Source organism: Syngnathus scovelli, chromosome 8, assembly GCF_024217435.2.
Source record: "Syngnathus scovelli strain Florida chromosome 8, RoL_Ssco_1.2, whole genome shotgun sequence".
NCBI classification, from domain to species: Eukaryota; Metazoa; Chordata; class Actinopteri; order Syngnathiformes; family Syngnathidae; genus Syngnathus; species Syngnathus scovelli.
The window spans coordinates 10,285,732-10,313,576 of record NC_090854.1 but is presented as its reverse complement, the minus strand read 5'-3'; the positions used below and the strand labels follow the sequence as shown (position 1 = coordinate 10,313,576).

The 27,845-nt window shown below is 43.1% G+C and overlaps 2 protein-coding genes across 11 annotated transcripts; both read right to left on the bottom strand.

Moving 5' to 3' along the window:
* Positions 1–39: 39 nt before the first annotated feature.
* Positions 40–15,560, bottom strand: ranbp2 (RAN binding protein 2). Of its 3 annotated transcripts, none has more exons than XM_049728056.1 (29): positions 15,329–15,560; positions 14,233–14,300; positions 14,045–14,156; positions 13,565–13,717; positions 13,248–13,478; positions 13,003–13,145; positions 12,687–12,882; positions 12,429–12,563; positions 12,140–12,299; positions 11,692–11,873; positions 11,391–11,587; positions 11,155–11,278; positions 10,883–11,044; positions 10,630–10,767; positions 10,199–10,330; positions 9,887–10,108; positions 9,717–9,800; positions 9,176–9,320; positions 8,975–9,069; positions 4,431–8,874; positions 3,231–3,392; positions 2,825–2,911; positions 2,578–2,753; positions 2,145–2,391; positions 1,971–2,060; positions 1,716–1,870; positions 1,351–1,624; positions 917–1,266; positions 40–757 (listed from the first exon to the last, which is right to left on the bottom strand). In XM_049728056.1, the coding sequence occupies exons 1-29, from the start codon at positions 15,398–15,400 to the stop codon at positions 452–454; spliced, it is 9,042 nt and encodes a 3,013-aa protein (XP_049584013.1). In that variant the 5' UTR covers positions 15,401–15,560; the 3' UTR covers positions 40–451. The 3 variants fall into 3 exon arrangements, with proteins under 3 accessions (XP_049584013.1, XP_049584014.1, XP_049584016.1); XM_049728057.1 differs by having other exon boundaries at positions 8,975–9,057; XM_049728059.1 differs by having other exon boundaries at positions 10,883–11,014.
* Positions 15,561–15,865: 305 nt separating this feature from the next.
* On the bottom strand, positions 15,866–27,453 carry LOC125973675 (LIM and senescent cell antigen-like-containing domain protein 1). 8 transcript variants are annotated; one of them, XM_049728122.1, is made up of 11 exons: positions 27,296–27,453; positions 20,175–20,334; positions 20,010–20,076; positions 19,824–19,944; positions 19,597–19,746; positions 19,364–19,514; positions 18,535–18,627; positions 17,902–17,950; positions 17,737–17,812; positions 17,386–17,574; positions 15,866–16,846 (listed from the first exon to the last, which is right to left on the bottom strand). In XM_049728122.1, the coding sequence occupies exons 1-10, from the start codon at positions 27,322–27,324 to the stop codon at positions 17,430–17,432; spliced, it is 1,041 nt and encodes a 346-aa protein (XP_049584079.1). In that variant the 5' UTR covers positions 27,325–27,453; the 3' UTR covers positions 15,866–16,846; positions 17,386–17,429. The 8 variants fall into 8 exon arrangements, with proteins under 8 accessions (XP_049584079.1, XP_049584081.1, XP_049584077.1 ...); XM_049728124.2 differs by lacking the exon at positions 27,296–27,453 and adding an exon at positions 26,166–26,272; XM_049728120.2 differs by lacking the exon at positions 27,296–27,453 and adding an exon at positions 24,349–24,617.
* Positions 27,454–27,845: the final 392 nt, after the last annotated feature.

Here is a 27,845-nt window from a genome sequence, read left to right as displayed (position 1 = left end):
GATAACTGGATTGTTTGACTCCAAAAATAAGAAAATGAATTACTCAAAGCATTTTTATTTGACGGCAAACTGATTTTCCTAAAGCTTCCCCCCATCATGGTATATGTGGGCAACAATGAATACTGGGAAAGAGACAACACAAACAGGAAGTCTACATGAAACAAGTAGAAAGCAATGGTGCTTTCAAATAACATTTCTTTAAATTAACATTTTTAAGATTGGTCAAAAAGGGCCATGTATGCGTGTAAAGAGTACCAATACATTCAAATTGAGCACATGCAAGACAAAAAAAAGTTAATGTACAATTTTATAGACAACAAATGTATGACATTTTCACACTGGACAGTGATAGATAATGCGCCCCTTAAAAAATATTTGTGGCTCTTGACCAGTAGTGTTGTGGTCAGTGTGTAATTCTTTAATAAGACTGGACTGTGCGAGCTTCAAAAGTCTAAATCTGACCACAGTCAGCAATAAGGAACTTCTTGGTGGGGACGCCTCCCTTTGTGCCGAGCTCCCCCATGTGTTGCACTATGTCCATGCCTTGTCGAACCCAACCAAAAGCCACATGCTTGAAGTCCAGGTGCTCTGCCTTTTTCAGCGTGATAAAGAACTGGGAGTTGTTGGTATCGCGACCACGGTTGGCCATGGACAAGATGCCCGGACCCGTGTGGCGGACGTCGAAGTTCTCATCCTCGAACTTGGTGCCGTAGATTGATTTCCCGCCTGTGCCGTCGCTGTTAGTGATGTCGCCACCCTATGGAAGCCACAAGGAATAATACCTCCAGTTTATTAAGGGGATCCAACTCCAGCATAGTGACTATTTTATTGTTTTCACAATATAGTCTTACTTCTTTCACATTTTAAACATTTCCAACAACATCTGAGAAACTAAGTTGATATAACTTTTCCTCACCTGACACATGAAGCCTGGTATGACCCTGTGGAAGATGGAGCCCTTCAGACCAAAGCCTTTCTCGCCCGTACAGAGCGCCCTGAAGTTTTCCGCTGTCTTGGGAACAAGGTGAGAGAAGAGCTCGACGGTGATGGTGCCGAGCGGTTGGCCGTCCGCCTCCAAGTTGAGGAACACCTGTGGGTTTGAGTCTCTGGAGTGCTCCTGAATTCTGGACATGGGTGCGGCGTTGCACGAAGCGTCGGTTTGGCTGATGTGGCTTTGACATTCGCAGAAGGTCTTCTTGAAGGACGCAGCGATCTCTGGAGTTTTGAACTTGACCGCGAGCTGTTCTACTGCACCCTCTGCGCTGTCTGGAAATGCAAAAAAAAAAAAAAAAGCATTTAAAAGCACCCCATTCCATCACACGTCATAGCTGTACGGCTGCCGTTGTGTACCTGAGTAGTCCGTGGCAGTCCAGATGAGAGCGTTGGCCGAGGTGTTCATGGGCTTCAGCTCCATCGCCTGGGAGATATTGTGGTTGGCGCAAACCCGGAACACCTGCTCCCTCCTCATGAGGATCCGGTAGAAACGCTTGGCCGGGTGGAAGAGGATCTTGATGTCGCCGACGCCGCGTTCCTTCCACTGGCTGAGGTCCCGGTCCCATCGGAAGAGCTTGGCGCGCTCCTTGAAGAGGATCTCTTCGTCCTCCTCTCCAGACTTGGTTTCCACCTGAGAGGATGGAGTGAAGACAGCAACGGGACCAGACATTAAACAGTCAAGATTTCAAACTTGTTTGCATGTCCATGTGTGAGCAAATTACCTCTGGTAAGGAAACGATGGGCTCAAAGTGTATGTCAATATTTTTCGGAGAGTTCTCTTCATCACTTGCGCCCTCATCATTGTCCTTGTTGGAGGATGCAGGGGCCGAGGAACCAAATACAACCGCGCCTGCGTTAGCCCAAGAGAAGTTGGAATCTACATGCAGACACACAAAAACACCACAACCCATTAAAACAACACAACATAGTATATGTCAGTGTAGACAAGAGAAAGGAAATAACACAAGCTAATGAACCTTGTGTTCCAAATGCAAAGCCTTCTGTATTTTTGGCCAGGTCAGCAAAAGAGAAGCCCTCTACCGCAGTGAAGCCAAAACTAGGTGTGCCTGTAAAGGAAGAAAATTCTCACCAAGAAACTCAATGTATAACGTCCCTCTTATGTCGGACACATCATCTAATCTAGTACAAACCTGTACTTGGAACTGTAGGAGGGAGAGCGAAGGGGGCAGCAGAGGGGGCAGGGGTGGTCTCCGGCGCCGGCTCAGTCTTAGTTGACAGGTCGATGGGAGAGCTGCTGCTGGGAGCTTGCGGTGGCACGTTTGCCGGCTGCTCTGATGTGTCTTCCTTTGCGCTGGATTCGCAGCTCGGGGATGTCTCAGATGTTGGGTTCTCATCGGGGCCACCGGTCTCTTTTTTAGCTGTGTTTAACTGGGCATCCTACAGTCATGAACGGAAGACGTGTCAGAGTGATCGTAAGACTACAGTGTCAATTAGTCCCTAGAAAGGTGCTACAAAAAAAAAAAAAATCCCAAAAAGTAGCATTTATTTTTGTGGGTGATAGGTTTAGCGTTAAATCCAACTACACAGTAACACTTTGTTTAAACACTTTGACCCTTTTCTTACCAGTTGCTGCTGAGCCTTTTGGACTTCAGTCTCAAAGTCGTCCGCCTTGTCAGAATCGGGGTCGCTGTCAGTGGTGCTCAAGCCACAAAAGAAGGTGGGTGGAAGCTGAAGGCTCTTGGCCTTCTCCTCTTCCTCGGGCGTTGGCTTCTTCTCCCAAACGACCTGGCAGTCGGGCTCTGAGTGGATCGGATAGAAACTATCAGTAAAATGATGAGGGGGTGAAAAAAGGGACTCAAAATGTCCATACCATGAGCAGATACAGTGACTTTTTTTTCAGGAGGATCAGGGTAAAGTTTTCCATTCAAGGATTTCACTGCCGACTCGTAATCCTCATCTACACAAAAAAGTCAAGAGAGAACAGAATTTATTGTACATGGAATAAGATCATTCTCATCATTAAGTAAAATAGACTATTTGGATGCTCAACTCCAACTTAAAATGTTTTCTTAGTATTTTGTCAAACATTTTAAAACGGATTCAAATTTTAATTAAATTAAATTAATTAATTAAGAGTTATCAAAACATCAGAGCTGCTGTGCTGTTGACAAATGAGGGCCGTGGACCCCTTTTACATTACATCCGTGCCGAACTCATCTCATGCTTCAGTCACCATTGTTCAACTCCTACTGTTCAAAGTGAAAGTGCAGCCTCACCATCAGGTTGATTGTCACTGGTGTAGCCTGGTTCATTCTGGTAACAGAAAAAGGTGGGGGGTAGCAGTAATTTCCTGGCTAAAGCAGCTTGCTCAGCGGTGGGTTCCCTGGCATACACAATCTCCACCTCAGAGTCCTCTTCTGACCCTGCACTGCTGACTCCTGTGACAACAAAAAAAAACAACGAAATTAGTGAGTGACATTTGCAGTCAATAAATACATTTGGACTGCAAATGATGGGTTAGTTTTCCACACAACATATAATGCACAGCAAAAATAAACATGCATCTAAATTGATGCCATTTCGAGAATAACAACATACTGAATGCATGCCGGGGTGGTTCAAATCACAGACTTAAAAGTGTGAAATTCAACACTGCTACACTGGACAATTTAACTACGTGGAACTATGATTAGCATTTGCTGCCACACTAGACTGGGAATTGCATTTCACGCTGTTGCCACTCTTCCTGCACTAAATTTGGAGCGCGAGTTGTTAAGACAGTCAACACAGCTCATCATTTCGGCTGCATTGGCTTATGTAAAATCCTTCCTCTTGGATCAATATTTGAGACTGCCATTAAATGGTGGCACTGTCTCTGGGCCTGAAACTAATCAAAGATAGATATCATTCAGGTTTAGTCCCACAAACAACATTCTAAACAAAGCATGAGCAAATGATTTCTTATCTCAATTTGTTTACAACATTAATCAGAATAGTGTCTTAGTTTATTGGGGCACATAGAACAATATTGCAAAGAAAATGTTTGACTTGACTTCCATTTCAAATGCAACATTTTCTACACAGACATGCTGATACGTTAGTTTTCCTGTTTTCCACTTCGTGCATGTGGGTTATTCCTTTCTACCACCCAGCTGGAAAGTGTTAAGGCACACTGAGGTCATTAGAGTACCTGGACTTTCAAACCGAGCGCTTGATGTGCTTGTCCAAAAGGCCGTTGGGTTATCTTTGAAAAGTCTAAAATCCAGTCCTAAAGGATGATGGGTTTTTGGGTTAACAGGAACTAAATGGAAAGGCCATCGCCATTGGCCAAAATTGCGAAAGAAATGCTAATGGTAGCATTAAATTTTAAGGATATTTACATGATCAAATTTTTTTTTTTTTTTTTAGGAGGTGGCACACTAAATGTTCCCTTTCCGAAAAGAACATTTGAAAAACATTGTGTAAATTGTGCTTACCCTTTTGCGGAATTTTGAAGGCCGGTGGCACAGGCGAAGCCTTGTTAGGCTGCGGGGAATCTTTCGTTTTCAAACTGGCTTCACAGTCACCGCTATCGGAGTTCGATTTTGGGCTGCCAAATATCTTCTGAAGACTGTCCGAGCCAAACACAAACTTAGGGGGCGACATCACTGACTTGGTGGGGTTGAGAGGACTCTGAGAACCGGTTGTTTTGCTCTCAATGAAGAGTTCGGTACGTTCCTTTGTGGTGGCTTCCAAAATAGCAATGGCTGCCTTCCCGCACACAGTTTTCGAGTCGCCGCTGCCCTGAGAAACGATGGATGCCACGGGGGTCATAAGTTCCACTTTGTCCTGAGCAATCTTGGCTTCATCAAAAACCTGTTTGAAGGTGTTTGCCGTTTCCTGCAATTTGAATCTCACAGCCAGCTGCTCCACTTTACCCTCTCCTTCCTCAGCAAAGTCCAGTGCGCTCCACACCCAGGCCTTCTCCGCACCCTTCATGGGTTCTAGCTTCATTGCTGCCGTGATCCATTGGTTAGCGCAGATCTTAAGTACCTGGTCTCGCCTCATAATCAACCTGACCCGTTTGGTGTTATAGTTCTGTAAGATTTTGAGATCTCCAATACCTCTCTCCTTCCATTGACTCGCTTCTTTATCATAACGATAAAGTTTGGCTCTATGACTGAAGACAACCTGTTCATCTTCTTCACCCGTGGAAATCTCAACCAGGTCAGGCAGGGGAACGACCGGGTCAAAGTACAGACCGTCTCTCTCCTCATCTTGCGTAACATCTTGCTCTTCGTCTGTGCCCACCGAGGAATGGCTCTGGTTGAATTTAGCGGGAGACTTGGAGGGACTTATGCCAGGTTGGAAGCTGAAGCTGAAACCACCCATGGACTCCCCAAAGCGGAATAAGTTCTTTCTTAGTGGGCTGCTGGCAAGTGGAGAGGCATAGACCGATGAATCGGCCGTGTCATCCAAAGCCTCTTCTCTCAGGTCGTAGTTGTCCCACTCTAAGGTAGGGCCGGTGCTTTCACTGTGAGGCTTGAATAAAAGACTCGACACCGATTTGACATTAGACGACGCAAGCTTATTGTCATCGTCGTTGATCTTTGTTTTGTCGTCTGTCAAAAATGATTTCAGGTCTTTCAAACCAGACTTCATTTCCTCGGCTTTCTGAATCAGGTGTGCAGTCCTGCCCGAGTCGACCAGTTTGTGAGGGGTTTGCAGGGGGATGTCCAAGAGGAGTCGTTGACATTCCTCAAACTTGGCCTTGAATTCCTCAGCGAGTTCCGGGGTTTTAAATTTGGCGGCCAACTGTTCCAGTCTGGCGTCGCCGTCGGAAAAATCATTGGCCAGCCACATCCACGCTTTATCCGAGCCCGCCAGCGGCTTGAGATTCATGGTGGTAGTGATCCAGTGGTTGGCGCACACCTTCAGAACTTGCTCTCTTCTCATCAAAACCCGAAGTCTGCCATTGGATTTGTTTTTCAAAAATTTCAGGATTCCCACCCCGCGCTCTTTCCACTGACTGGTGTTTGTGTCAAACCGGAAGAGTTTGACACGCTGGGAATAAAGAACCTGTTCATCCTCCTCCCCTGTGACAAGGTCAACCTTCTCGGGCATTTGAACCACCGGTTCAAACTGGATGTCATCGTTTTCTTCAGTTTTATACATATCGTCTTCACCTTGCTCATTTGTCTTGGTCGGGGTTGATGAAAACAGTTGTTCGCCAGCGCCAGAGAAACCTTTGAAATTGAGGTCCTTCTGACCAAACTGGAAGTCTGAAGCAGTTGACTTTGCCAGGTCTGCAAAACTGAAAGCGTTTATTTTACCAGATATTAATGGATTTGTCTCAAACTCTTTCCTGAGCTCTTGAGGGGTAGAATCATTTTCTTTCACTTTATGTTGCTCAGCTATATTTTGAAGCAAGCTGGAGGCCGAACCGGAAGCCACCTGATCGCGTGGGGTAGACGACTTATCGGTTTCATCTTTTGCGGTGCCGGGAATTCCAAATGTAAAGCCACCTGCAGACATGGGCATTGAGAAAGAGAATCCAGAAGAACTTGTGCTCGGAGGAGCAGACGGGGAAGCTTCAAACTTGAAAGAAGAGGCAGAGGTCACAGCTTTGTTTTGGCCAAACTGAAATGAGCTTGCAGCTCCAAAAGGTGCGCTGAAGCCGCTTCCAGTGGGCTGGCCCGCCGGTGTTTTCACTCCAAAGTTGAAGCTGAAAGCGGAAGCTGATGAAGTAGTACTACTTGTGCTTTTCATGTTGGGATTTGGTGTCAAACAGGCAACACATTTACTGCTAGCGGCTTCATTTGTCAACAAACAAGAGTCACAATTCCATTGACCGTCTTTCTTGGAAAACATGGCTTGTAACGATGTACCCTTCTGTCGATCGTCTTTTGCGACGTCAGCTCGGAAACCGGAAAACGGTGCTGCTGTTGATTGATTTGCAACCACGGGAGCTTCCACTTTTGGTTCACTGCTGCGTTTGGGATTTGTACAGCTGACACAATTCTCTGCATCAACTTTATTTATGACATAGCACGCAGAGCACTCCCACTGACCAGGTTTCTTTGCAAATTTGGAGCCAAACCCAGAACTCGCAATGGATTCTGAGTTGCTACTTGCAGATGAGCTTTGCTTTTCTATTGTGTCAGCGGGTTTACTAGAACTTGTTCGCTTGGGATTTGTACAGCTGACACAATTCTCTGCATCAACTTTATTCATGACATAGCACGCAGAGCACTCCCACTGACCAGGTTTCTTTGCAAATTTGGAGCCAAACCCAGAACTCGCAATGGATTCTGAGTTGCTACTTGCAGACGCACTCTGCTTTTCTATTGTGTCAGCGGGTTTACTAGAACTTGTGCCAAATGTAAAAGATGAAGTTCCAGAAGTATTAAACACAGGAAAGGGGGAACCACTACTGCTAGTTTTCTGTTCACTCGTCCCGAACTTTAAAGTGTCACTTGTCCCAAATTTGAAGGTAAGGGGAGTGCCTTTTGTTTCATTTTCGGTCCCCTTGTCTGGTGTCGTGGTGGAATTGGGATTGGGACTTTGGCAAGAAAGGCACCTCGCAGCCTCTGGTTTATTTCTCACATAGCAGTTAGCGCAATTCCATTCGCCTGCCTTTAATGCAAACTTAGCTTGGAGAGTTTCCAATGGTTTAGACGTTTTTGCGTCATCTTCTTTCTTCTCTTGTGGTGCCTCTTGTGATTTCACCACCAGGCTCTGGGCTTCTTCAAACTTACTCTTAAAGAGCGATGCCTCATCTATTGTTTTGAAGCGGATGGCGAGTTGCTCAGACTTGGGCTTTTCGTCTGCATAGTCAATGGCATTCCATACCCACGATTTATCAGAACCAGCGTTCGGTTTCAGTTTCATATCAGTGGTAATGTAGTGGTTAGCGCATATCTTCAGGACTTGCTCCCGTCTCATTAAGAGTCGAACTTTTGCTGTTGTGATATGTTTCAGGATTTTAACATTGCCAATGCCTCGTTCCTTCCACTCCTTTGTCTCGGTGTCGAATCTATACAGCTTTGCTCTGTTGCAAAACAATTCCTCCTCATCTTCCTCACCCGTTTTCACATCAACCTTTTCAGGAAGCGGTACAATGGGTTCAAAGTGAGGTCCATCATCATCGTCATCGTCCTCCTCAACATGACTGCTATCATTGTCACTATCGTCTGCGTTTTCATCTTTCGGTGCAGACCTGGCATTACCAAACATTGGCTGGGCAACATCCCCAAATTTAAATGGCTGCTCCACTTTTCCAAACAGACTCAAAGGGCCTGTGCTTTGCACTGTATTAGCAAATGAGAAGCCGGATGCATTCTTATTGCCAAAAGTGAAAATACTCGCTTGGCTTGCTGTCTGCTCTTGAGCAGGTGGCTTCTCTGGCAAAGTATTTGTCTTACTGGGGATGTCAGATGTAAGAAGACCAAGCAAACTTTCACTGGGTTTAGCTTTGGATGCTGAGAATGTGAAATCTCCATCGTTGGATTTAAAGTTGGAGTTGAATTTAAAGGCAGCTGATGGTGTCGATTGGGAAACCGTGTTCGTTCCAAAACTTGGGACCTTGGGTACTTCAGAGGGTACCTGCTGACCGAAGGAGAGCTTCCCAAAATCCATAAGTTTCCCCTCATTGTTCTTTGGTGGCTGAGCAGGGATTACAGATGGTTTAGTGAAATAACCAGGCTCGGGTAAAGGAGGGTTGGTACTTTGGTGAGGTATACTCTGTCCATAATATTCTTCACTATACGGTGACAGGAGATTGGTTGCTGGCGATTCAAATCGAAGAGGGGCGGCGAAGGTCTGCTCTTGAGGGGGGTATACGCAAGCAGGGGCCGTTTGCATTGGAGGAGTATGGGTCGGCGGCTGATAGGCATACATATGCTGCTGAGGTGGCATGCGGTTCATGCCGTACATTGGGCCCTGTGTGTAAAAAAAAAAAAAAAAAAAACATAAATAAATGGGGGCGGGGGGCATTTTCAGCACGATGAGATTTTGCATACTAACACAACGCTTAGTTTACCTTTGTGGGGGTTACATTTGTAGTTGTGCGCAGGAGATACTGAGAGTTGTATGCTGGAGACTGATTGTAGTAACCAGAGGGACCTGTAGTGGAAACTTGACCACCAGAGCACAAACATGAAGTATCTTCCATCAAATAGCTTAACAATAGCAATCCTACATAGCATTTAAAAAAATTGTACGCTCCAAAAAGTACACTGACCTGTCAGGGGGGCCCCATGGTAAGGCTGGACAGGAGTAAAAGACTCTTGCCGCCCTTCAGCGCCATAACTCTCAGGATACATTTTGTGATGAGGAGAGCTGAAGCTGTTTGATGAAGAGTTGTGTCTCAGGTCATGGACCTCATTCTGCAACGAGAAAAGCCTCGTGGCTCAATTGGACGCATCGCAGGCGCTCCTGAGATAACCTCTTTGAATCACGTCTAACAAAACAATTGGTCGGCTCTAGACTAGATACCTTGGGGTTCGATAGACTGCAAACAAGTGATGTGATATAATCGATAATATTCCTCAGTAGTGAAGTGACAGCAATGCGAGTGCGCACACAGAAATGTTCAGTGGAACTGATTTCATTGATCATACAAGCGGGTAGCTACTTTGCAGTCAAACATGAGGTTACACAAAAAAATTAGTGTATCGCTAATATCTAAACTATGAAGCAAGAGCAAATGTTTCCTTCACATCATACAGAATATTGTAAAATAAATGGACAAACACTGTATACATTTTAATTCATAAACATACCTTCAGGGCTTCAACTTGCTGACACAGCATTTGGAGGAGACTTTTCTGGTCCTCCACCCAATGAGGTGATATTTTTGGAGAAATCTAAAACAGGAATGAAATAGTAGTACAACATTTAACCAAAAAAGATGGTTAATCGAGTAATAAGCTATTAAGTAACTGGAGCCTACCAGGTGCCTTTTGGAAGGAGAAACGATGCTTTTGTTAGGGGAGGGACTGGAAAACTTCATGTGTGATATGGTGGCACTGGTGTCTGTGGGATAAGCAGGACTTGAATGGGTCAGTCCCATAAAACCACCATTCTTCTCCTCTTCTTCATCCTCTCCACTCTCGCCAAGTTGCTGGTTCACATCATTTAGAAGGTCGAGAACTTCTTCCATGGACACTGGAAGCTGGAATACGATACACAAGCAATGACTTGAAAGCTTTCAGAGTGTGTGAACACTCAAACTCACACTAAGAAGAAAAAGAATAAGCATTACTTTTTCAACCTCATCCGCGTTGGCATTGTAGATCTTTAAGAGGTAAATCCGGAATTTCTTCAGAAAAGTGATGCACCTGTCCTGTGTCTCCTCAACTCCATTGCTGGCCTCCTCTGACAGTCGCTGGTAGATCTTTCCAACAAAACATGGTTAGTAATTGATTGAAAACCGATTATTAATGTTCACACATACAAATTCATGTGATGGATTTGTAACAGAATACGGTGATTTTTAATATATCATTGAGTGAAAAGAAGTGACAGAACATTTCAGCATGAGAGCTAACAGATCAGATAACAAAAATGCAATTTTATTAGAACCATAACATGACATAACTGTCGGTAGGTTTATCAAATGAAAGGAAATGTTCCTAAAACTAAAGCTATACAATAATTAGTCAGACAAGCAATGAGTAAAATCAGTCAACCAACCTGCGCCAAATGCCAGACAGATGACATGTTATTGATGGACTCCAATGTTGAAATGGCTTCCTCTGTCTTGCCCTCAATGTCAAGAAGAGATGCATGTGCGACTTTGGCCTCCTCTTCAAGCCCCTTCACCGAGGACACCTGGGCAGGAAAAAGGTTGGGTGTATTTAATTATGGGCTGCTGGCAAACCAAATGCAATGTAATCTTTTGTCACAAGGGGTAGACAGTCATTGGGTTTCAATTGGAAGTACTAACCCGAATATCTTTGGATGGAAAGTGTATGAAGAGGGGGTCGAGAGGTTCTGGTATGCTTCGTCTGTTTTTGATCTTGTCCAACAGTGGAAGGACAACCTTCCAGTAATGGACACTGCGGCTGATGTACTCCTTCTGGTCATAGTAGGAGTTAACGCCATCACCCTTTCATTTACATAATGAGCAGATGAGTCTGTCGCTGCAGCTTGATTGATCAACTCTTTTTCCAAACGCATACAAATGTCAATCTACAAAAAAAAAAAAATTCTACTTACTGTCTGGCTGAGACACTGAGCCCAGTAGATAGCCAATGCTGGATGCAGCCCGTGTTTCTCTCCGGCTCTCAATGTATTCAGTCCATGTTGTAGGATCATTCGCAATTTGGCTGACATTCCAGGACTTAAAAAAAAGAAAACAAAACAAAACAACAAAAAACATGAAATCTTCAAAAAATGAATAGTTTTTTTTTTTTTGCACTGATTTCACAGTTGGCTAAAGCTGTTACACTCACAGGGCTCGTTTGTGAATAAGACTATAGACTGCATCCCACCACTCCCTCTGTCTCTCGGTGGTCAAGAGGCGAAGGAGGGGAAGAGGGAGGCAGCGAGGCTCATAGAGCTGCTGTTGCTGCTGGTTTATGCCACTGCTTTTCTTTGCCGTCTCCTGCAGTTGACAATGGCTGCAGAACACCACACCAAGTATAAAGACCTGCAAAGACAAGAAACAGATTTATCCAGTTGGTTTATTAAAGAGGTTACCGTTATAGAATGGTTAGTGTATAGACTGAATATGACGTGATTACTTTCACCAACCTCTAAATCCAGAAGGCAGATGGACTCTGGTGCATTTGTGTCCAATTTAGAAGTTTCTAGGTTAAGTCTCGGAAAAAGTTGCTGTAGCCAGGCCCGCAAGGATGGTTTTTGGCCAAGAAGGGACCACTGCAACCCCAACCAGCTTAAATGTTGCAAGTCTCCGCAATGCAACAGAACAGAACCTACAGAAGAGACACAATTTATTGCACTGTGTTGTGATTGGATTTCTAAACGGATGAATATGCTTTGTTAATAAAGTCTGCTTGTAGAATTGGGCTATTCGAATGGCCTTTAAATGTTTTAACTTTTGTGAGAAATACCTCACACCCCACATAGACAACATGATCTAAATGTACTATTTCAAGATTGCAGCTTTTGTAGCAATACCCTTCTCACAAAACTAACGGTTTCAGTTCATATTTGCCATCAGTGTATTGTGGTTCTGCACCTGCATCCCACTTGGCTAGCTGGGAGATTTCTGGAGCTTGTGCTTTAATAAAACGAATGTCATCATTGGCAATAAAAGATGATCCCGTCGAGGCCTGCGGTCCTAACAGGAGTTCAACTAGAGAGTCTTGACCGCTACGGTTCCCAAATGCCTCCACCACCTACGCACATACAAAGAAAACAAAACCAAAACAAACATGTGGTCAACTGTCATTGTAAACATTTTGCAGCATAAATATTGCAAAGGACGCTGACGGTACACACAGATAATCAACAAAAATCACGCATACCTCTCTGATCAAGCTGCATGGATCAGTGCTCAGATTAAGCAGCATGTGGCCAGCCTGACTCTGTCTGTCGTTAGCCAGCAGCTCGAGAAGTTGTGGTGCAGACTGATCTCTCTTGGTCACCTTTGGCTTGGGAACCTAGTAGGCAGACAAAAACAAGTCTCAAACCAAGTGCGCTACCATATCCCTTGTATGTCACTAAAAAATGTTGGCAGTACAACATTCTGGAAAGCAGTTGAATTCCTCTCGGGGGTTCAATACCTGCAGGGCCAACAAATAGCAGAGCGCCGCCAGGTCTATGACCGCCCTCCATTTCTGTTGGCGTTCCTGAGCCAGCTTCAAGAGCAGTGTGCCAGCATGCAGGTACAGGTGAGCTCGCATCTCCGCAAACATCTCGCAAAGGTCGTCCGTGTGCTGGCCTGCAACACCTCTCATCTTCTGCATAGCTTGGTCAAAACTGCACGTATGCAAGAAGATGGCAAAAATATAAGACATAAGACACGTGATAGGTCAAAGGGGTTAGAATCACCCAATTTCCCAGCATCCGCTCACAACTGGACACGCAGCACACACTCACCACTGGAGCGCATCAAGGCAGGACTGCACAGCGCTTCCTGAGAAAGTGATTCTCACAAGGTTGCAGTGGGCCAAGAGCAGCTCTCTCTGAAGGCGTCGACACATCTTGTCATTGCTGGACACGCTGGGCTGAGTAAGGTAATCCTGAAAATTGTTGGCCCAAGTGGATTTTGGTCAATGACAAAGCAAAAATAAAAACACATCCAGTGCAGCTTTCAGAAATCCTCTATTCGTGGCCATACTGACCTGAAGCGTGTGCACCACCACAGTGTACCAGTCCAGGCTGTGGCGCAGGAGGCCCCTTCTTTCAGTGGCCAGGCAGTGCTTGGCGGCCTCCTCCAGGCGACCGTCCTGACAAAATAGCTGCACCAGCTTCACGTTAACGTGCGCATCTCCTGGTCGTGCTGCCAGCTCAGCTTGAAGGAGATCAAACAGTCGGTTCCAGCCCTGCTGACCTTGACGACTCAACAGACGCTCCTTCACAAATGGGAGGAGATAGAGTACATACCTTTAGTTACAAAGGCCAGTAAAACCAGTTGGCTGAGAAGATAAAAATGTCTCACCTTCAGGTTGAAGACTGCTGGGTTCCCTGGCAACAATTTGGCAGCCTTGTCCACCCAAAACTCGGCTCTGCTGTCGCTTTCCTCTTTGGCGACCAGTAACTCAGCCACCTTCAGCACCAGGTCTCTCTGGACCGGGTTCAAGTCCACAGAGCGCTGCATACACAGCACAAAGGACATTTAGACACACAATGACTCAGTGAATACACCGAGGTCAGCAAAATACAGATACACATCAGACTGGCCGTTTTTAAGAACGGAATGGCAGACATACAGTTAGCAGCATCTCAGCTGGCACTAAAGCATTTACAAGTTAAAAGTTGGCAACAATTAAAATTTTTTAAACTTTACACACATTTTAACTCAATTTAAATGCTCTATTTGACAACGAGACCACAGAGCACTAAACAAAACAATTTTAAAAAAATGTCAACGCACCACAGACTTCCTATTTCCTACTAGCTACCCCCATGGCCATCTTACCTTGTAGCATCCCACCGCCTTGTTGACGTCTCCCTCTCGCTCATAGAGCTGTCCGAGAAATTTGTGTGCTTTGGGATCCCTCTCTTGGACTTTGAGATACTCTGATACATGTCTAAGAAAACAAAATCACTATATTTAAAAAAGCACTGCCACTGCATTATTCAGTCCCCCCCACAACTCATACTTACCTTTTAGCCATTTCATACTCCTTGGCTTCAAAGTATAGTTTAGCAAATAAAAATCCCTTGACAGGTCTCTGTAAATGACAAACATTCAAAGAGATTTTGATTGAACAACCACCAAAGAAAATCGGTATTTATTTCCCCCCCCCCTTGGATGTCTGAGATATATTACAACAGCTATGGCATAATTTCAGACAAGTAGATACTGTGACCTTTCTCTTCTGTAAACACAAATTTAAAAACAAATAACCCGCCAAAATAAAGGTTTACGTCTACTACTGTGTTAAGTATCAACGGGAAAAAAAAAAAAAAGAACGAGCAACGTAAGTGATTCCAGTCTGGAACCAGCGATAGAAAAAGCCCGATAGTCTCTTAGCTTGTTTTGCACAATCTGTAGTTGTCTTTATGTCATCAGCGTTCACAACGCCATCAAAGTACTAAAAATTTGACATTTTGGATTAAAATCAGCTAATTACTATATATACTATAATGAATGGCACATTTATTAACTTCATGTTGACCAGCACACAAAGACAATCGAATTTAGTTGATCTGAAATGATTATTACTATATTTTTTTACTTAACTTCTGTGTGTGAAACAACATGCCCATATCACACGTGCGTAAATGTTTAACCACTTATAAGACTTTAGTTTCGTTTATTCTACTTAACTTTCTTGATGAGTAATTCTGAAAAGGCCATCAAACACCAATCGAAGTGAACGGATTACTTGTGTATCGTTCAAACTATAATGCTATATAATAAAACGGACACACTTGATCATAACGACCCTTGTGGAAATGTTTTTAGTCTGTCAAGACAAGCTAGGTAGCAATAGCTTAGCTTCTATGGTCAGCCCACGCCGCGCGCCTTCTCGACATTCAAGGGGAGGGACACGGTTATCGTCATAACGCCGGTTAGCTAAAGCCACTAGCACGCAAGGACTCGCAGAACTCTATCGATCTGTCGACCCCCCAACTCAAGATTAGTTTGATTTTGTTTGTGACTCATTCGGTGTTTCTCTTGAGGTGAATTGACTTGAGATTCGGTGAAGGAACGCAGTTAGCAATGGTAACATTAGCCGCCACCGGTTCCACTTACCTCTTTGAGTGAGGGAGACGACGTCTGCACGGAGGCCACATACCGGTCGACTTCAGCTTTACTTCGCCTCATGTCTTCTCGAGTACAGGGCACTAAATAAGTTGGTAACGTTGTTGAGAATGGGATTCGTCACCAGTTACAAAGGTGAACATTAAAAGAGTGATCACGCCGTCACATAACCCGCTCGTGATATTATTGCGCAGACTCGGCTAACGTCAAATGGTAGAAGCGTCACATGGGTGGAGCCCCGGCTCGAATCGGCCTGCCTGTCCAATCAGAGCAGAGTATTCTGGTGACGCAGTTTCAGTTTTGAGAAGGGGCGGGGCTCAAGCGTCGTGAGAACTGAATAGTTGGCCACTGTTTAAATGTCGAATGGGGAAAGTTTTTTTTGCATTTAAAAACTCCACAAGTCCTTGTGGGCTTTCTTGAAATTGTTTACAATGGTTCAGGTTCCACATGAAAATTTTACGGCGAACTGAATTTATATCTACACATTTATATCCACAAAACAACACAAAGACACTACAACATCACACGTAATTTAAATACATGTTTATTATGCTGCGCTGACAGATTTTTTTTCCATAGAATGAATAACTGCATTATGGTTTATACATTTTGGCATGTTTATGTGATTACCAAGCAATGTGAAGCAAAAAATATGACGCATCACCTCTGTGCCTCTTGTAGCTGCATTACAAATAAATGGTGACATAAATGTACTTTAACGTGGAATACTTGAAATGATCTGGCATCAGGTGTTTCTTAAATTCAGAACAAAAACACATGGCTTGTGTTTTTGCTACACTATGGAATGTGTAATTACATTTAATGAATAGAAGATATTTTCTTTTGAGGGCAAAATACAGTGCAAAATAAGAAGATTGGACAGTTGCCTTTGTTTTTTGAATCTGGAGGAAGTTGGTGTAAGAGGATAATTTTGCTTGGATTACAAACAGTGGCGACACATGTTTAACACCACACGCAAATGCCACCATTCATAACTGTAACATAACAGTTGCTCAGAAAAATAACAGCTGGCCTTTAAATAGACAAATGCACCAATACATTCTGCATTCTATCCATAAAACAAAAGAACAACAAACTTGAAGCGAAAACACACATTTACAATACATAAAATAGTGATAATAACAAAAAGTAACTTGCTCTTTAATATGCTAGAGCATCAGTAACAGAATCGATCCTCCCTTGCAATGTGTTTTAGTTAAATAGCAGTGTTAAAAGGAAGCTAAGTGAAAGGTTCTTTTGAGTCGCACATGACACGTGCACACACCCAATACCTGTCTGACAGAGTCTGGCCCATTAAATGACTCTCAATGCTGAGCAGTTCTACATAGAAAGACTCAATGTGCACGTGTCGGGTGTTTACGTGAACGCCGTGTTTACTTCCTTGCAACAGTTTCCGATAACTTCTTCAGTCGCTTCTTCAGCTCCAGTGGGAATTTCTCATAGCACTTCTTGCACACTGGCTTCATGTCAAACTCCACAAACTTGTTCCTGTGAGGTAAACATGGAAATTGAAATTATTCATTTCACGCATGTAACATGTCAGACTTGTTTGTCCTCTGATGATGCTAAGTTTACTTGAGTAACTTCTTTAGACATGTACAAAGAAGTCCTATTCTGTGTCAAGTGTCGTTAATTCGATTAACTCTGGGATTCCACCCACACTGAGCAGATAATCGCTGGCTGGACAAGGCACGTGTCAAACTCAGCGATGGCGGCACTTTGCTAGCATTTCAACAGCGTACGCAAGAAAAGCTGCCGGAAGTGATTAAGGCTTTACCCTCTGGACCCAGACAGAACACGAGCCCCGTAAAACAAAGCGATCCCTTCAAAATGTCGCTGAGCCGACTTCCCTGTTTGCATAGCATAGAGATTTCCAAAGAAGCTAAATGGAAAACTTAAAGCGTACAAGTAAAAGGCACAGATGCATTTTGCTTTGTCATAATTGTCACAATAAGACTTTTCTGAACAAGTAGAATAAAATGAAAGGATTGGCAACATAAAAGACAGAAAGAGGGAAGAGAACTGACCAAAAGAAGAACAGTAGAAGTGTGGAGAAGGAAACGAGAGAGGTTCACAGACACATGGGTATCAACGGTTTCTTCTTTTTATCCTTGGAGTCGCGTTCCCGCTTCGACAACCGGCGTTTGATGTCGTCCGGTAGACGTTCATAGCAGTGCTTACACACCGGCTTCAAGTCCACTTCCACAAATTTATCCCTGACGGAGCAAGGATGGGGGATTTTCCAACAGACGGTAAGAACGAGACGACAAGAAAGAAAGAAGAGAAGAAGCAGAGGTACAATAATAATGGAAGTAATAAAACGTAGGAGTAAAGTCCACACAAGATCAGAGGTTGAGGCCAAACTTCTTGTCACTTACTTGAGGGTGAGCTTGGTGTTGCAAGTGGAGCAAGCAAAACAGTTGACGCACCAGGCCTTGTTGAGGGCTGACACCACTGAGAACACGAGGGAAGCAACATGAAAACAACGATCGCATTACTTCAACGAACACAGATTGGAAACAACAACAAACAAGTCCTCTCACCATCTCCTTCTATAACGCGATTGCAGTGGTAGCAGACATCTCCAAACAGCTGAAAGTGACATTATGACGTTAGCAATGCTGCGGCAACATATGTTAATCAAAATAATCACAAAACACAACTCGGAAGCTGCACTCTTTGCGTGTTTTACAAAACACAGCATTCCGATCCCATGCCATCTTAAACTTGAGCTTTAAACATGCAGACCTTTAGTTATTGTAAAGATTTCTTCTGCATAATGCTTCCAAGACCTACAAGTGCCTCTTTCAAGTTTGATTGCTCTTTTTAATACTCCATATTAAAAAAATAATAATAATAAACTAAAGTGAAGTATTTCAAAACAAACCCTCAAATCTGCTCTAAAAAAACAATTAAAATTAACCAAATTAAAAAAAAGAACATCATAGATGAGATTATTTTATCATTTAAAGGCTTCAGTTTGCATAATTGTACAAAAGGAGAAGACTCGCAACCATCTACAGTAGGCCAAAATTCCCAAGAGCTTACACAATTACAGCCACCTAGTGGCAATACTTATTTTTATTTTTTTTTTGCTTAAAATGAAATAGCAATCTACTATTAGCTTTATTTCTCGACGTGTAGAATGTATACAATTCATCACATATTTGTATCACCTGGTTGTAGTGTGTTTCACAGTAGGCCAGGCCCTTGCGTTCGTAGTGGCGGTGTCCCAGGAAGGGTTTCTCACACTTAGCACACACAAAATGCTGCAAACACGGCCAAGGGCAAGCGCACACAGTTAGTTCTGCAACAAAGTTAGCTCAAGACTTTTTTTTAAGCCGACATCACAGTTCAGATCAGTTCACCTGTCCTAGTGTTGTTTCAAAATAGTGAGAGAGAATGGAGAGAGAGAGCGGGAGAGAGAGAGAGAGAGAGAGAGCGGGAGAGAGCGGGAGAGAGAGAGAGAGAAGGGATAAGGACAGCGTAGACGAGTAGCAGACAAAAAGCAAGGGAAAAGCCAACAAAGCGTTTTTAAGAGCAAATGGAAACGCGGATCTTTCCATTTTGTTATACTTTACATACAAGACCTAATTATAAACAATATTAGCGCAGCCCTTTTAGAGAAACCAGGCAAAGCTCCTCGCTGCAGTGGAAACATCAGACCAAGTGTTCAAACCCTCACCATGTCAAAATGTGTCTCGCAATAAGCTCGGCCATCCCGCTCATAAAACGGATGGCCCTGAAAGGGTCGCTCACACAAAGTGCAGACGTGGTGCTGCGTGTGGAGGAAGGAAGACAGCAAAACAGCCATAAAGAGTGACGAAATGAGCGGATTTGAGTAATGTGGAAAAACAGAGAAGACACTGGAGATAAAGGAGCGAGAATCTGATTGTGTGGGATAAAGTGCACCTAACTGAGGAAATAGCAGAATCAATTACATTCATCTTAAAAAAACATCATCAACTTTTTGGTGGTATTATAAAATATACAAATAAGTCAGACCTCCACATGCCACTGCTTGCCCATGGCATTGACCACGCGGCCCTCAATGGGTCTCCTGCAGGCCCCGCAGATTGGGACGCCCATCTTGTCGTGGCAGGGCAAACAGTAAAGCTCCCCCTTCAGCTCCCTGGCATCAGCAGTCAGTTCTTTTCTGCAGACGGGAGGCATTTTGACTAAATGAGCAAGTCAATGTTCTCATTTGTGATCGCACTTTATGGACTCCCGATCCTTACCCGCAGTTGTTGCAGTTGAAATGATCGGGGTGGTAGGGGTCATTCTTGAACAGAAGGGGCTGCTCTTCAATGATGGCGTGACACTTTTGGCAGATATACTTGCCCAGACCACGCGCTTTCTCTCTGTTGTGACACGGACGACACAGGTGCCTGAAAGACGTGGAAAGTAGCGACAGAACGTTACGAACTGCAGTGTCAATACCGTAATCACTTAAGGTCAAACAGACCTGCCGGCGTTCTTGACAAATCCAACATCGGCAAGCACGGCCTGGCAGATGTCACAGCAGAAACATTCGGGGTGCCAGCTGTTGTTCATGGCCTTTATGACGCGGCCAATGATGAACTCACCTGAGACGGGAACATGATGAGTTTGTTTGTCATAAAAACCGTCTCGTGTGTTTCCTTACACTTACCACACTGGTGACAGCACGGAGCAAAGAGCATCTGGAAGTCATGTTCACAATATTTCCTGTCTTCAAACTGTAAACAAGACATGAGTACAGAGTGATAAGAATACTATTAATAACAATAACAAAAATAATATGGTTGACAAAATCTGAACTCAATTGTAGATTTACCTCATAGAAGAGCCCCTCTGGGAATTGTTGGAAACACTGGGCGCACACAAAGCACTGCTCATGGTAAAGTTCTCCGTTACTGTTCACTATCTTCTCTGCTGGAGCAAAGCCACTCTTGCAGCGCTCACACATGGCATTGGCCAGGGCGTTGGCCATGTTGCTAAAGGACAAAACAAAATTGAGATTGTTAGTGTTAGGGAGTACACTGTCATGATTGGAATGGAGAAAAGATGATAACAGTGACTGGAATAGGTCATTATGCAGAGCTGAAAGTATTATTTCAAGACATTAAAGAACTGCACCACTCATGAGTTTTACTCCTAATAAGATTCATGAAAAATATGACAGATAAATTGAGAATAAGATCAGAAATTATGATATCTCCGGGAAAAAAAAAAGAAAATCAAAGACACTTAAGAGAATCCAAGCTAACTAGACAAATAATTAACAGCGATGAAAACATGACCTCCTCGGCATATTTTGTGACTGGACTAGGTGAGGCTGACTCACTGCTGTCACATTTTGGGTGGGGAGAAGATTATTATAGAAGATTGGTAATATTTAGGAGCGATAACTCTGGGAGTTAATTTTAATAGGCATTTTTGTAAAACCATTACATGGTCCCATCCAGAATCAGCTGGGATACGCTTCACGCTTAAACAACAGTATTTTATAATATTGCAGTTCAATAATACTGGTTACGGTTCAAATCTAACAAACAAAATTTTCTCACAATTTATTCAATGTTACCAGACATTTTGTTGAAATTTGAATTCCCGAACCCCAAGCAGAAAACTATAAAGAAGAAACCTTTTGCCTCGACAAACGTGCTGATGACTTCATGTCCTCAGTTGGTAAATATAACATTTATATTTAGCCTTCATGTCATTCATGGACACATACTCAGGATACCGACTGGCATTTTCTAGTTTGCATAATCACTCCTCCCCTTGGCACAAAAATAGCTTACTCTCTGTTAGTTCGTGCAGCGTTTGGCACCATCCCTGCACAAATAACCTCAAATAAATCCAAGAAGTCAGTTAAACCCAGTTTGTTTATAATATAAAAATTCTTCACATTCTGTAACAGCGCAAGGTTGCGGCAAACGGGGCAGCGCCGTATCAGTTTTTGTGAAGACAGAACGTCCCTGACGCACCTCTAACGGTGTTTCAGCATGTCAGTCAACAACATGTAATATTTGCTACTTGTAATTAAAAATCCATTGTGTACTCGTCCTTTCTGTACTTACAAGCGTGCATAAAAATCACAAAACTCCTTATAGACTTTGACATCACTCTTTCGCCTCTGGGACCTGGACACCAGGACTTCTGCTTCTCCTCCATCCCCATCCGGAACCCTTTGATGGTATCCGTTCATCTCCCTATGTGGACTGTAGTCCAAGACCTCTCCATCCTCAGGTATGGATGGCGGTACAGCACGGCCGTTCATCTCTGCGCTCTTGACCAGGTCCAAAACTTTGCTCTAGTTTCAAAGTTTCCTGCTCGGCAAATCCAGCGATCGGTTGGAGCAGGAATCCAGAAAAGCAAGTGGGAAACTAACGGACCCACTCATCAGACTGTAATGGGTGTAGTCTTTCCCTCGTCTGCATGTAAGTACACACACCCACTCACTCCGTCTTTCCCACATCGACAAGATCTCTTTTTTCAGTCGCGCACACACAAACACACACACATGCACACACGTACACAAAGACACAGTCTCCTGCCTGTCGAGCTTGCTATCTATTCTTGGACCAGCTACTGAAATGAAGAGCCGACTTTGACGCTTGCCTGCTGAGCGCGGTCACGCATTCATGCGCACCTATGCTCATGTATACTAACACACAAACGTGTAATTCACAAATAGGGTTGAAACTGTCACATTTTTACAAATCAAATATTCAACTTATTATCCATTCAGTCAATCAGATACAAATACACAGAAATGTAAATGTGAGGTAGAGATATTTTTTTTCCCCTTTGGGTATTCAACTCTAGTTTCGTATCTGTGACTTTGCGTGTGTATGGCTTTAAAAGGCAGGGCCTGGCCTGGTGAGTGACGTGGGTGTCGGCGAATGACAATGACGAACTAGCTAACCCGCTAGCCATTCGATGTGTTGAATGACTCAGCAGCATGACTTGTGGCCATTAGCATCAAGTGTGAATGTGTCTATTAGGTTTTTTAATCTATTCAACTAAAAACTGTACAATTCGTACAAACTAAAGTGCATTAGATTTTGTACAAAACGTGTGCTGATATGTTTCTGTATCCTATAAGGATTAGAAGGGTCTACTTTGCATTTTTATTGTTTGTAAAATGAGCCTCCTAGAGCTTCTAACATGACTTCATCTTTCTACAAATAGACACCCAGTGAACCCTCATCTCCAAACAAGGTGCTGGCAGCTGCTTTTATGTGTGTGTTTCTGTGTGAGAGTAGGAGAAGGGGGGCACTGCATACACATAACATATGATTCCACAGCTGTATTTGTTTCCACGAGTAAGACTCAGCGTCATCTATTCAGAGGTGTGCTTTGACAATCATGTAACATGAATGAACAATTTCTCCAGGCACAACAAACTTATCAGTACCTTCCCAAAACAGAATAATGAATGCAGAAAAGTCACCTGTACTCAGTTTGGGCTATGGAAAGACGGGGAAATCTTATCAGCGAGAGGAGGAAACACACACTAGCCTTCCTCCTGATTACAGTACAGTCACCGGCACAATGATGCAAAGTGTACCACCCTTATTACAAGGAAGATTATTAATGGAAAAACTTGCTGTATCAAATTTTCCTACATCTCTGCAGTACAGATTGTGTTTTACTTTCATGTTTGCTCCTTATGCAGCCTGCTGCACTTTTCTACAGCTGGTATTTTTTTATGACTTCCCTGGAGGGTTCTCACGTGTCAACAGCCATTTCAGAGACAAAAAAAACATAACGTCCCAGGTTGTGAATTTCTAAAAACAGTTCCTTGGTCTGTAACAGTGTTTGCAAATCATTTGCTCCCTCTGTAGCTACTTTTCTGTCAGTGCAGTTTAGCTTAGCTCAATATTTTATTTTATTTTGAAATAACTCCTGAATGAGTGCCAAGCAAGCAGACACAGGTTGAAAAATGTATCGCACGCCTTGCTAACATAAACATGTACAGTGTCAACAGAAACCATAGCAACAAAGACTCCAGCAGCTTGGGAAGCGCAAGTGTATGCACACACCCACCCAAACAAACACACGCACGCACACACACACACACAACACCCACTTTGACCTGCACTATCTGAAGTCCCACTTGAGTCCACACAGCAACAAAGAACACGAACCGGGCAGTTACAAGCAACAGTAACAGTTACAGTGTTAGCACTGTCGCATTGAAATAATTTCATTATTTGACTTTCACAGACAAATATTATTTAATCCCATTCTTGCGGTTAAATTTTGTTGCAGTCCGCGAAAGCTCTACTTTTAGATGCCATGTAATGATGTCACACTGGAAAGGTTATGTTGTGCATATTAGCAGGTCATTTTGTACACAGGCACAAAGTTCATTTAACTTGACCCGGGGACACCTCTTAAGACAGAGCTCCCCTCTTTTGTGTCGACATTCTTCACATTACAACATTCCTGCAACCACTTGAAAAGGGGAAGGAAGGACTGATGTTGATGTATGGCCACGCCGCAATTCCACATGCTGTGTGCCGTCCTACTCATCTCAAAGGAATGAAATGCTTTACTCTGCAAAAGTTTTGATTAATCAAAGTCTGTCAATACATTTTCTCCGAAAGACAACAATAAGAGTCTGATACCAAAAGTAAGTAAAGTCCAAAGGCTCAGATAATGGCCAATTATTGATCGGGACAAAGAACTCTCTACATTTTCAGTCAAAATCCCCCTAAAAATTGGGGCAGAGGGAATGGAAATAATTAATCTTCCATTTTCAAGCCAAGTGCCATCAGAACTAATCCTAATTCTTGTGACAGAGCAAAGCAACCTTATGAATCATTCAAACCTGCTGCTAGTCCTTTCCTTCATTCCAATGTGTCCCAGATTGCACAACAATAGTTACCAAATTTCAACACAGATCTAATTTACTAAAATTGATTCATGAATGAGGAGAGTAACTGTAACCTCAGTCAAGTCTGTAAAAACGCTTCACAAAAAAACTTGAAACCCACCTGCACCCATCCCCAAGAAGACCACAGCTGTCTGGTCTCTCTTGTCTTCGCCTGTACAAGCCTGAATTTGACAACGCCTTGAGTCTCAAAGAGTTCATCGCCCCCGCCAACTTCCGCCGTCCTTTCCTCGTTTGCCGAGAGCGCACGATCCACCGGGCCAGAAATGCGGCGGAGAAAGTCTGTGTGTTCAGGCTTGTCCCGAATAAAAAGATTAGGCTGGTGCGGCTCAAGCCCCTTTTGGAACTGACACACCTCCAGGGCACGCGGTCTTGAGGAAGGACGCATAGAGGTGTGGTAGGAGCGCCCGTGCACCTATCAACTGTGTCTGACCGCCTTCTGCAGGTAGAAGGAACGCTTCTGAGGGGAGAAGAGGAGGGGGACAAAGGGCATTCTGGCCTTCGCCTCCGCTGTCTATTTGCCGCCTACTACTCATTCGCTCATTCTTGGGAAAATAACAAGCCAAGGATGCCAGCAGAGAACCACATTAGCAACAGACACAAAATGTCTTTTTGTTTTTTAAATTGAAAAATCTAACCTATGCTTGGTAATTAAAATCGTTTAAGCAGCCCGTTGACAGGAAGGCATTTGACAGTTTCTTGATTGTATTAGGTAGTTGATAGTAGAATATATTTGTATTCAATGTTTTTCAAGTCTTTTGATGCTTATGACATGTTGAGCACAATATTGCCGCTTGGAGGAGTAATTAACAAGCGATTTTTTGATTATCATTATGCATTTTACAAAACGTCTTGGTATGTTGACTAATTGGAATCACAGAGGAATTAATCACAGTGGCTTAATTAGAGCCACTGGGAATAAAGTGGATTTATAGTACATAGTAAACTGAAATACTCTATCAACATCTCAGGCAGGACACAAGCGGACAAACTAAATTACCTTTTTGGTCCACTAGGTGGTGCTAATGCATCACTTGAAAATAAGCAGAGGACGTGGAGGAGTTGGGCAAACTGAAACCAAATATGGTAACACAGGAAGCCCTAAATGAGAACATACACGCTCCACAAATGCTTAAATTGAACAATACCCTGCAAACATATTTTTAGGGCAAATGAAAATTCTGCTTTATATATTGCCGTGCAATTTTTTTATTTGAATGCCCTCATGATCTGAATTCATTTTTTTTCCCTCAGCCGTCACAATAAGCTACTGAAATATGAGAATGCCACCAAATGAATAATTCATGACAGTGTTGACTGCAAACAAGACACTTTCTCTAAAGACAAAAAATAAATCAAACCAGTATGAAAATTGCTTCTTTGACATTTATTATGTGATATTCTGGTGAATATCACAGTCAGTTGTTATGAGATGAACTGGTTCAGTTTCAGTAACATTTACAACATTTTGTTAAATTTCAACACAAAGCTGTACACCGACATCATTTTAAAATCATTCTCATGTTTTTCGGATTTACTGATGATAACGTAAATGAAGCTATCGATTAAAGTATAAGCTGAATGGATTGTTAGAAACAACCTCACTGCTCCCGTGTGGACAAAGGAGGTACAACAACATTTCTGCTTCTTTACAACTTGGGAAAACTAAACATTTATTGTCTCAAAACGTCTTTCAAATCGGGCTGAGAGAAACAAAAGCCCCAAAAGGATTTGATATGAAGTCCTGCAATTACTTACTCACAACAGTAATTACACAATGGAGCTCAAAGAAATCTATAGGGTAAAATCATTTAGGATATATACTGCCAATGCCAATACAATGCTAATAAGCTAACAATTGAATGGATTTCTTTGGGAAAAAACACCCAACAAAAATCATAATAAGTATCGGCCTCTTACCAGTGTGCTATGTCAGGCAAGAATGAGGTTCATTCAAGTTCCTTATGCTGTTGCTGCAAACATGACCGCTTCTATCTCATGGCCACATCACTTCCTGTGTGTGTGCGTGCATGCGGGTGTGTGTGGGTGTGTGTAGGTGTGTGTGTGTGTGTGTGTGGGGGGGGGGGGGGGGGGGGTTGTCAATATGTGTATGTCCATTTGTGCTTATATGCAGCATGTCTTTGTGAGAAAAGGGGTGAGACCACAGAAAGAGGGATGGCGAGAAGGTGCAATGAGGATGAGGCGGGTAAAAAAGTATTTTGTGGTGTTGGGAGGTGCGAAGACCCTACTGAAATCAGACTGAAAGTAAGTCAACTTGTTTTTGCAAACCCAAAAGCACTTTGGTTGAAATAAAAAGTGGAACAAGGTAGGTAGGGGAGGTATGCAAAATCACGATCAAAAATAGAATGGCATGATGATCATCACTGTTCAAAAAAGCCAAACTTCTCAAAAAGAGTGGAGTTCATATCACAAGAGCAGTGCTCTTCCAAACAAGGTCACGTTCAGGCTGGAGACTGGGATGAGCTCAAGTTGTATCAACAAAGTGTCGAGTCATAAAACGCCCACATGCAGAATGCTTACTTTGTACAAATGTAGCCGGCTTTTGAAAACCTGATTTATAAACAACTTTAACGCTATCTTGGTGCTTAGGAAGTACGTATGTTGAAGTGAAGGGGATTAGTTTTATTTAGTCAGATAATAGCCTGTTTTGGATGGAAAAAAGTGCAGGACAAGCAGGATATAAAATAGATGCATGAAATATTTGAGTGAATTTGCTATTAGAAATTAAGGGAGCATGTTTCCAGCATCAAATCCTTCCAACACTAAGGGGCGCTGTCGAACAAGTGACGATGATCAGATTTACTACATTGACGCTATAAAATTAATTGTGTAAAGCTTAGTTGACACAAGGATCTCACAGGCATTTAAACTATATTATCAGCGCTATATTTAACCTTCCACATCTAGATAGGAGTTGAAAAAAAGTCGATTCGGTCCCCCCGATTTTCGCAAAAAGAAAAAATCTGTCAACTTCCCAACTTTTCATGAAATTGTTCCACTCAGGAGAAAAAGATTAACTTTAGACTCACCCGTTTGTCATTTCATTAATAGCGAGCATCGTTTGGCTGTTTCCCGGACCGAAGTTGTTCTTTCTGGCGTTCAGGCTGACAGATGTTGAAGGTCTCCGATGGAACTAGCGGTGGTGAGAAGAGGCCTTCTTCGAGCGGGGCTGACGCCTTCACGCTAACTGTAACGAAACACGATATTTCCGCTTGAAAATTTCAAAGTAAAACAACATGGACATTAAAACGTACAAATATTTTTGCAAGGTAAAAATAGTTGAACTAGACTGCTATTAGAAATGCATTTCACACACATCAAAACAATGTATTACTATTTTTAAAAAGCGTGACTCGACATCCTGACGGCTAAATAGACTTCAACTTTACAAAAAGGAACCCCGAGGGTAGTCTGACGCTATACCATTACGTATTACAATTGTCAATCTCCACCGCTGTATTGCATTTTTCTGCCAAAATCGATCCACCCTTCAAACTTTTCCCCCCTTACACTAATCAACACAATATTCAGGAACCAATTTGCTCAATATAACTGGCCAAAGCTAAAGACGGGTTATTT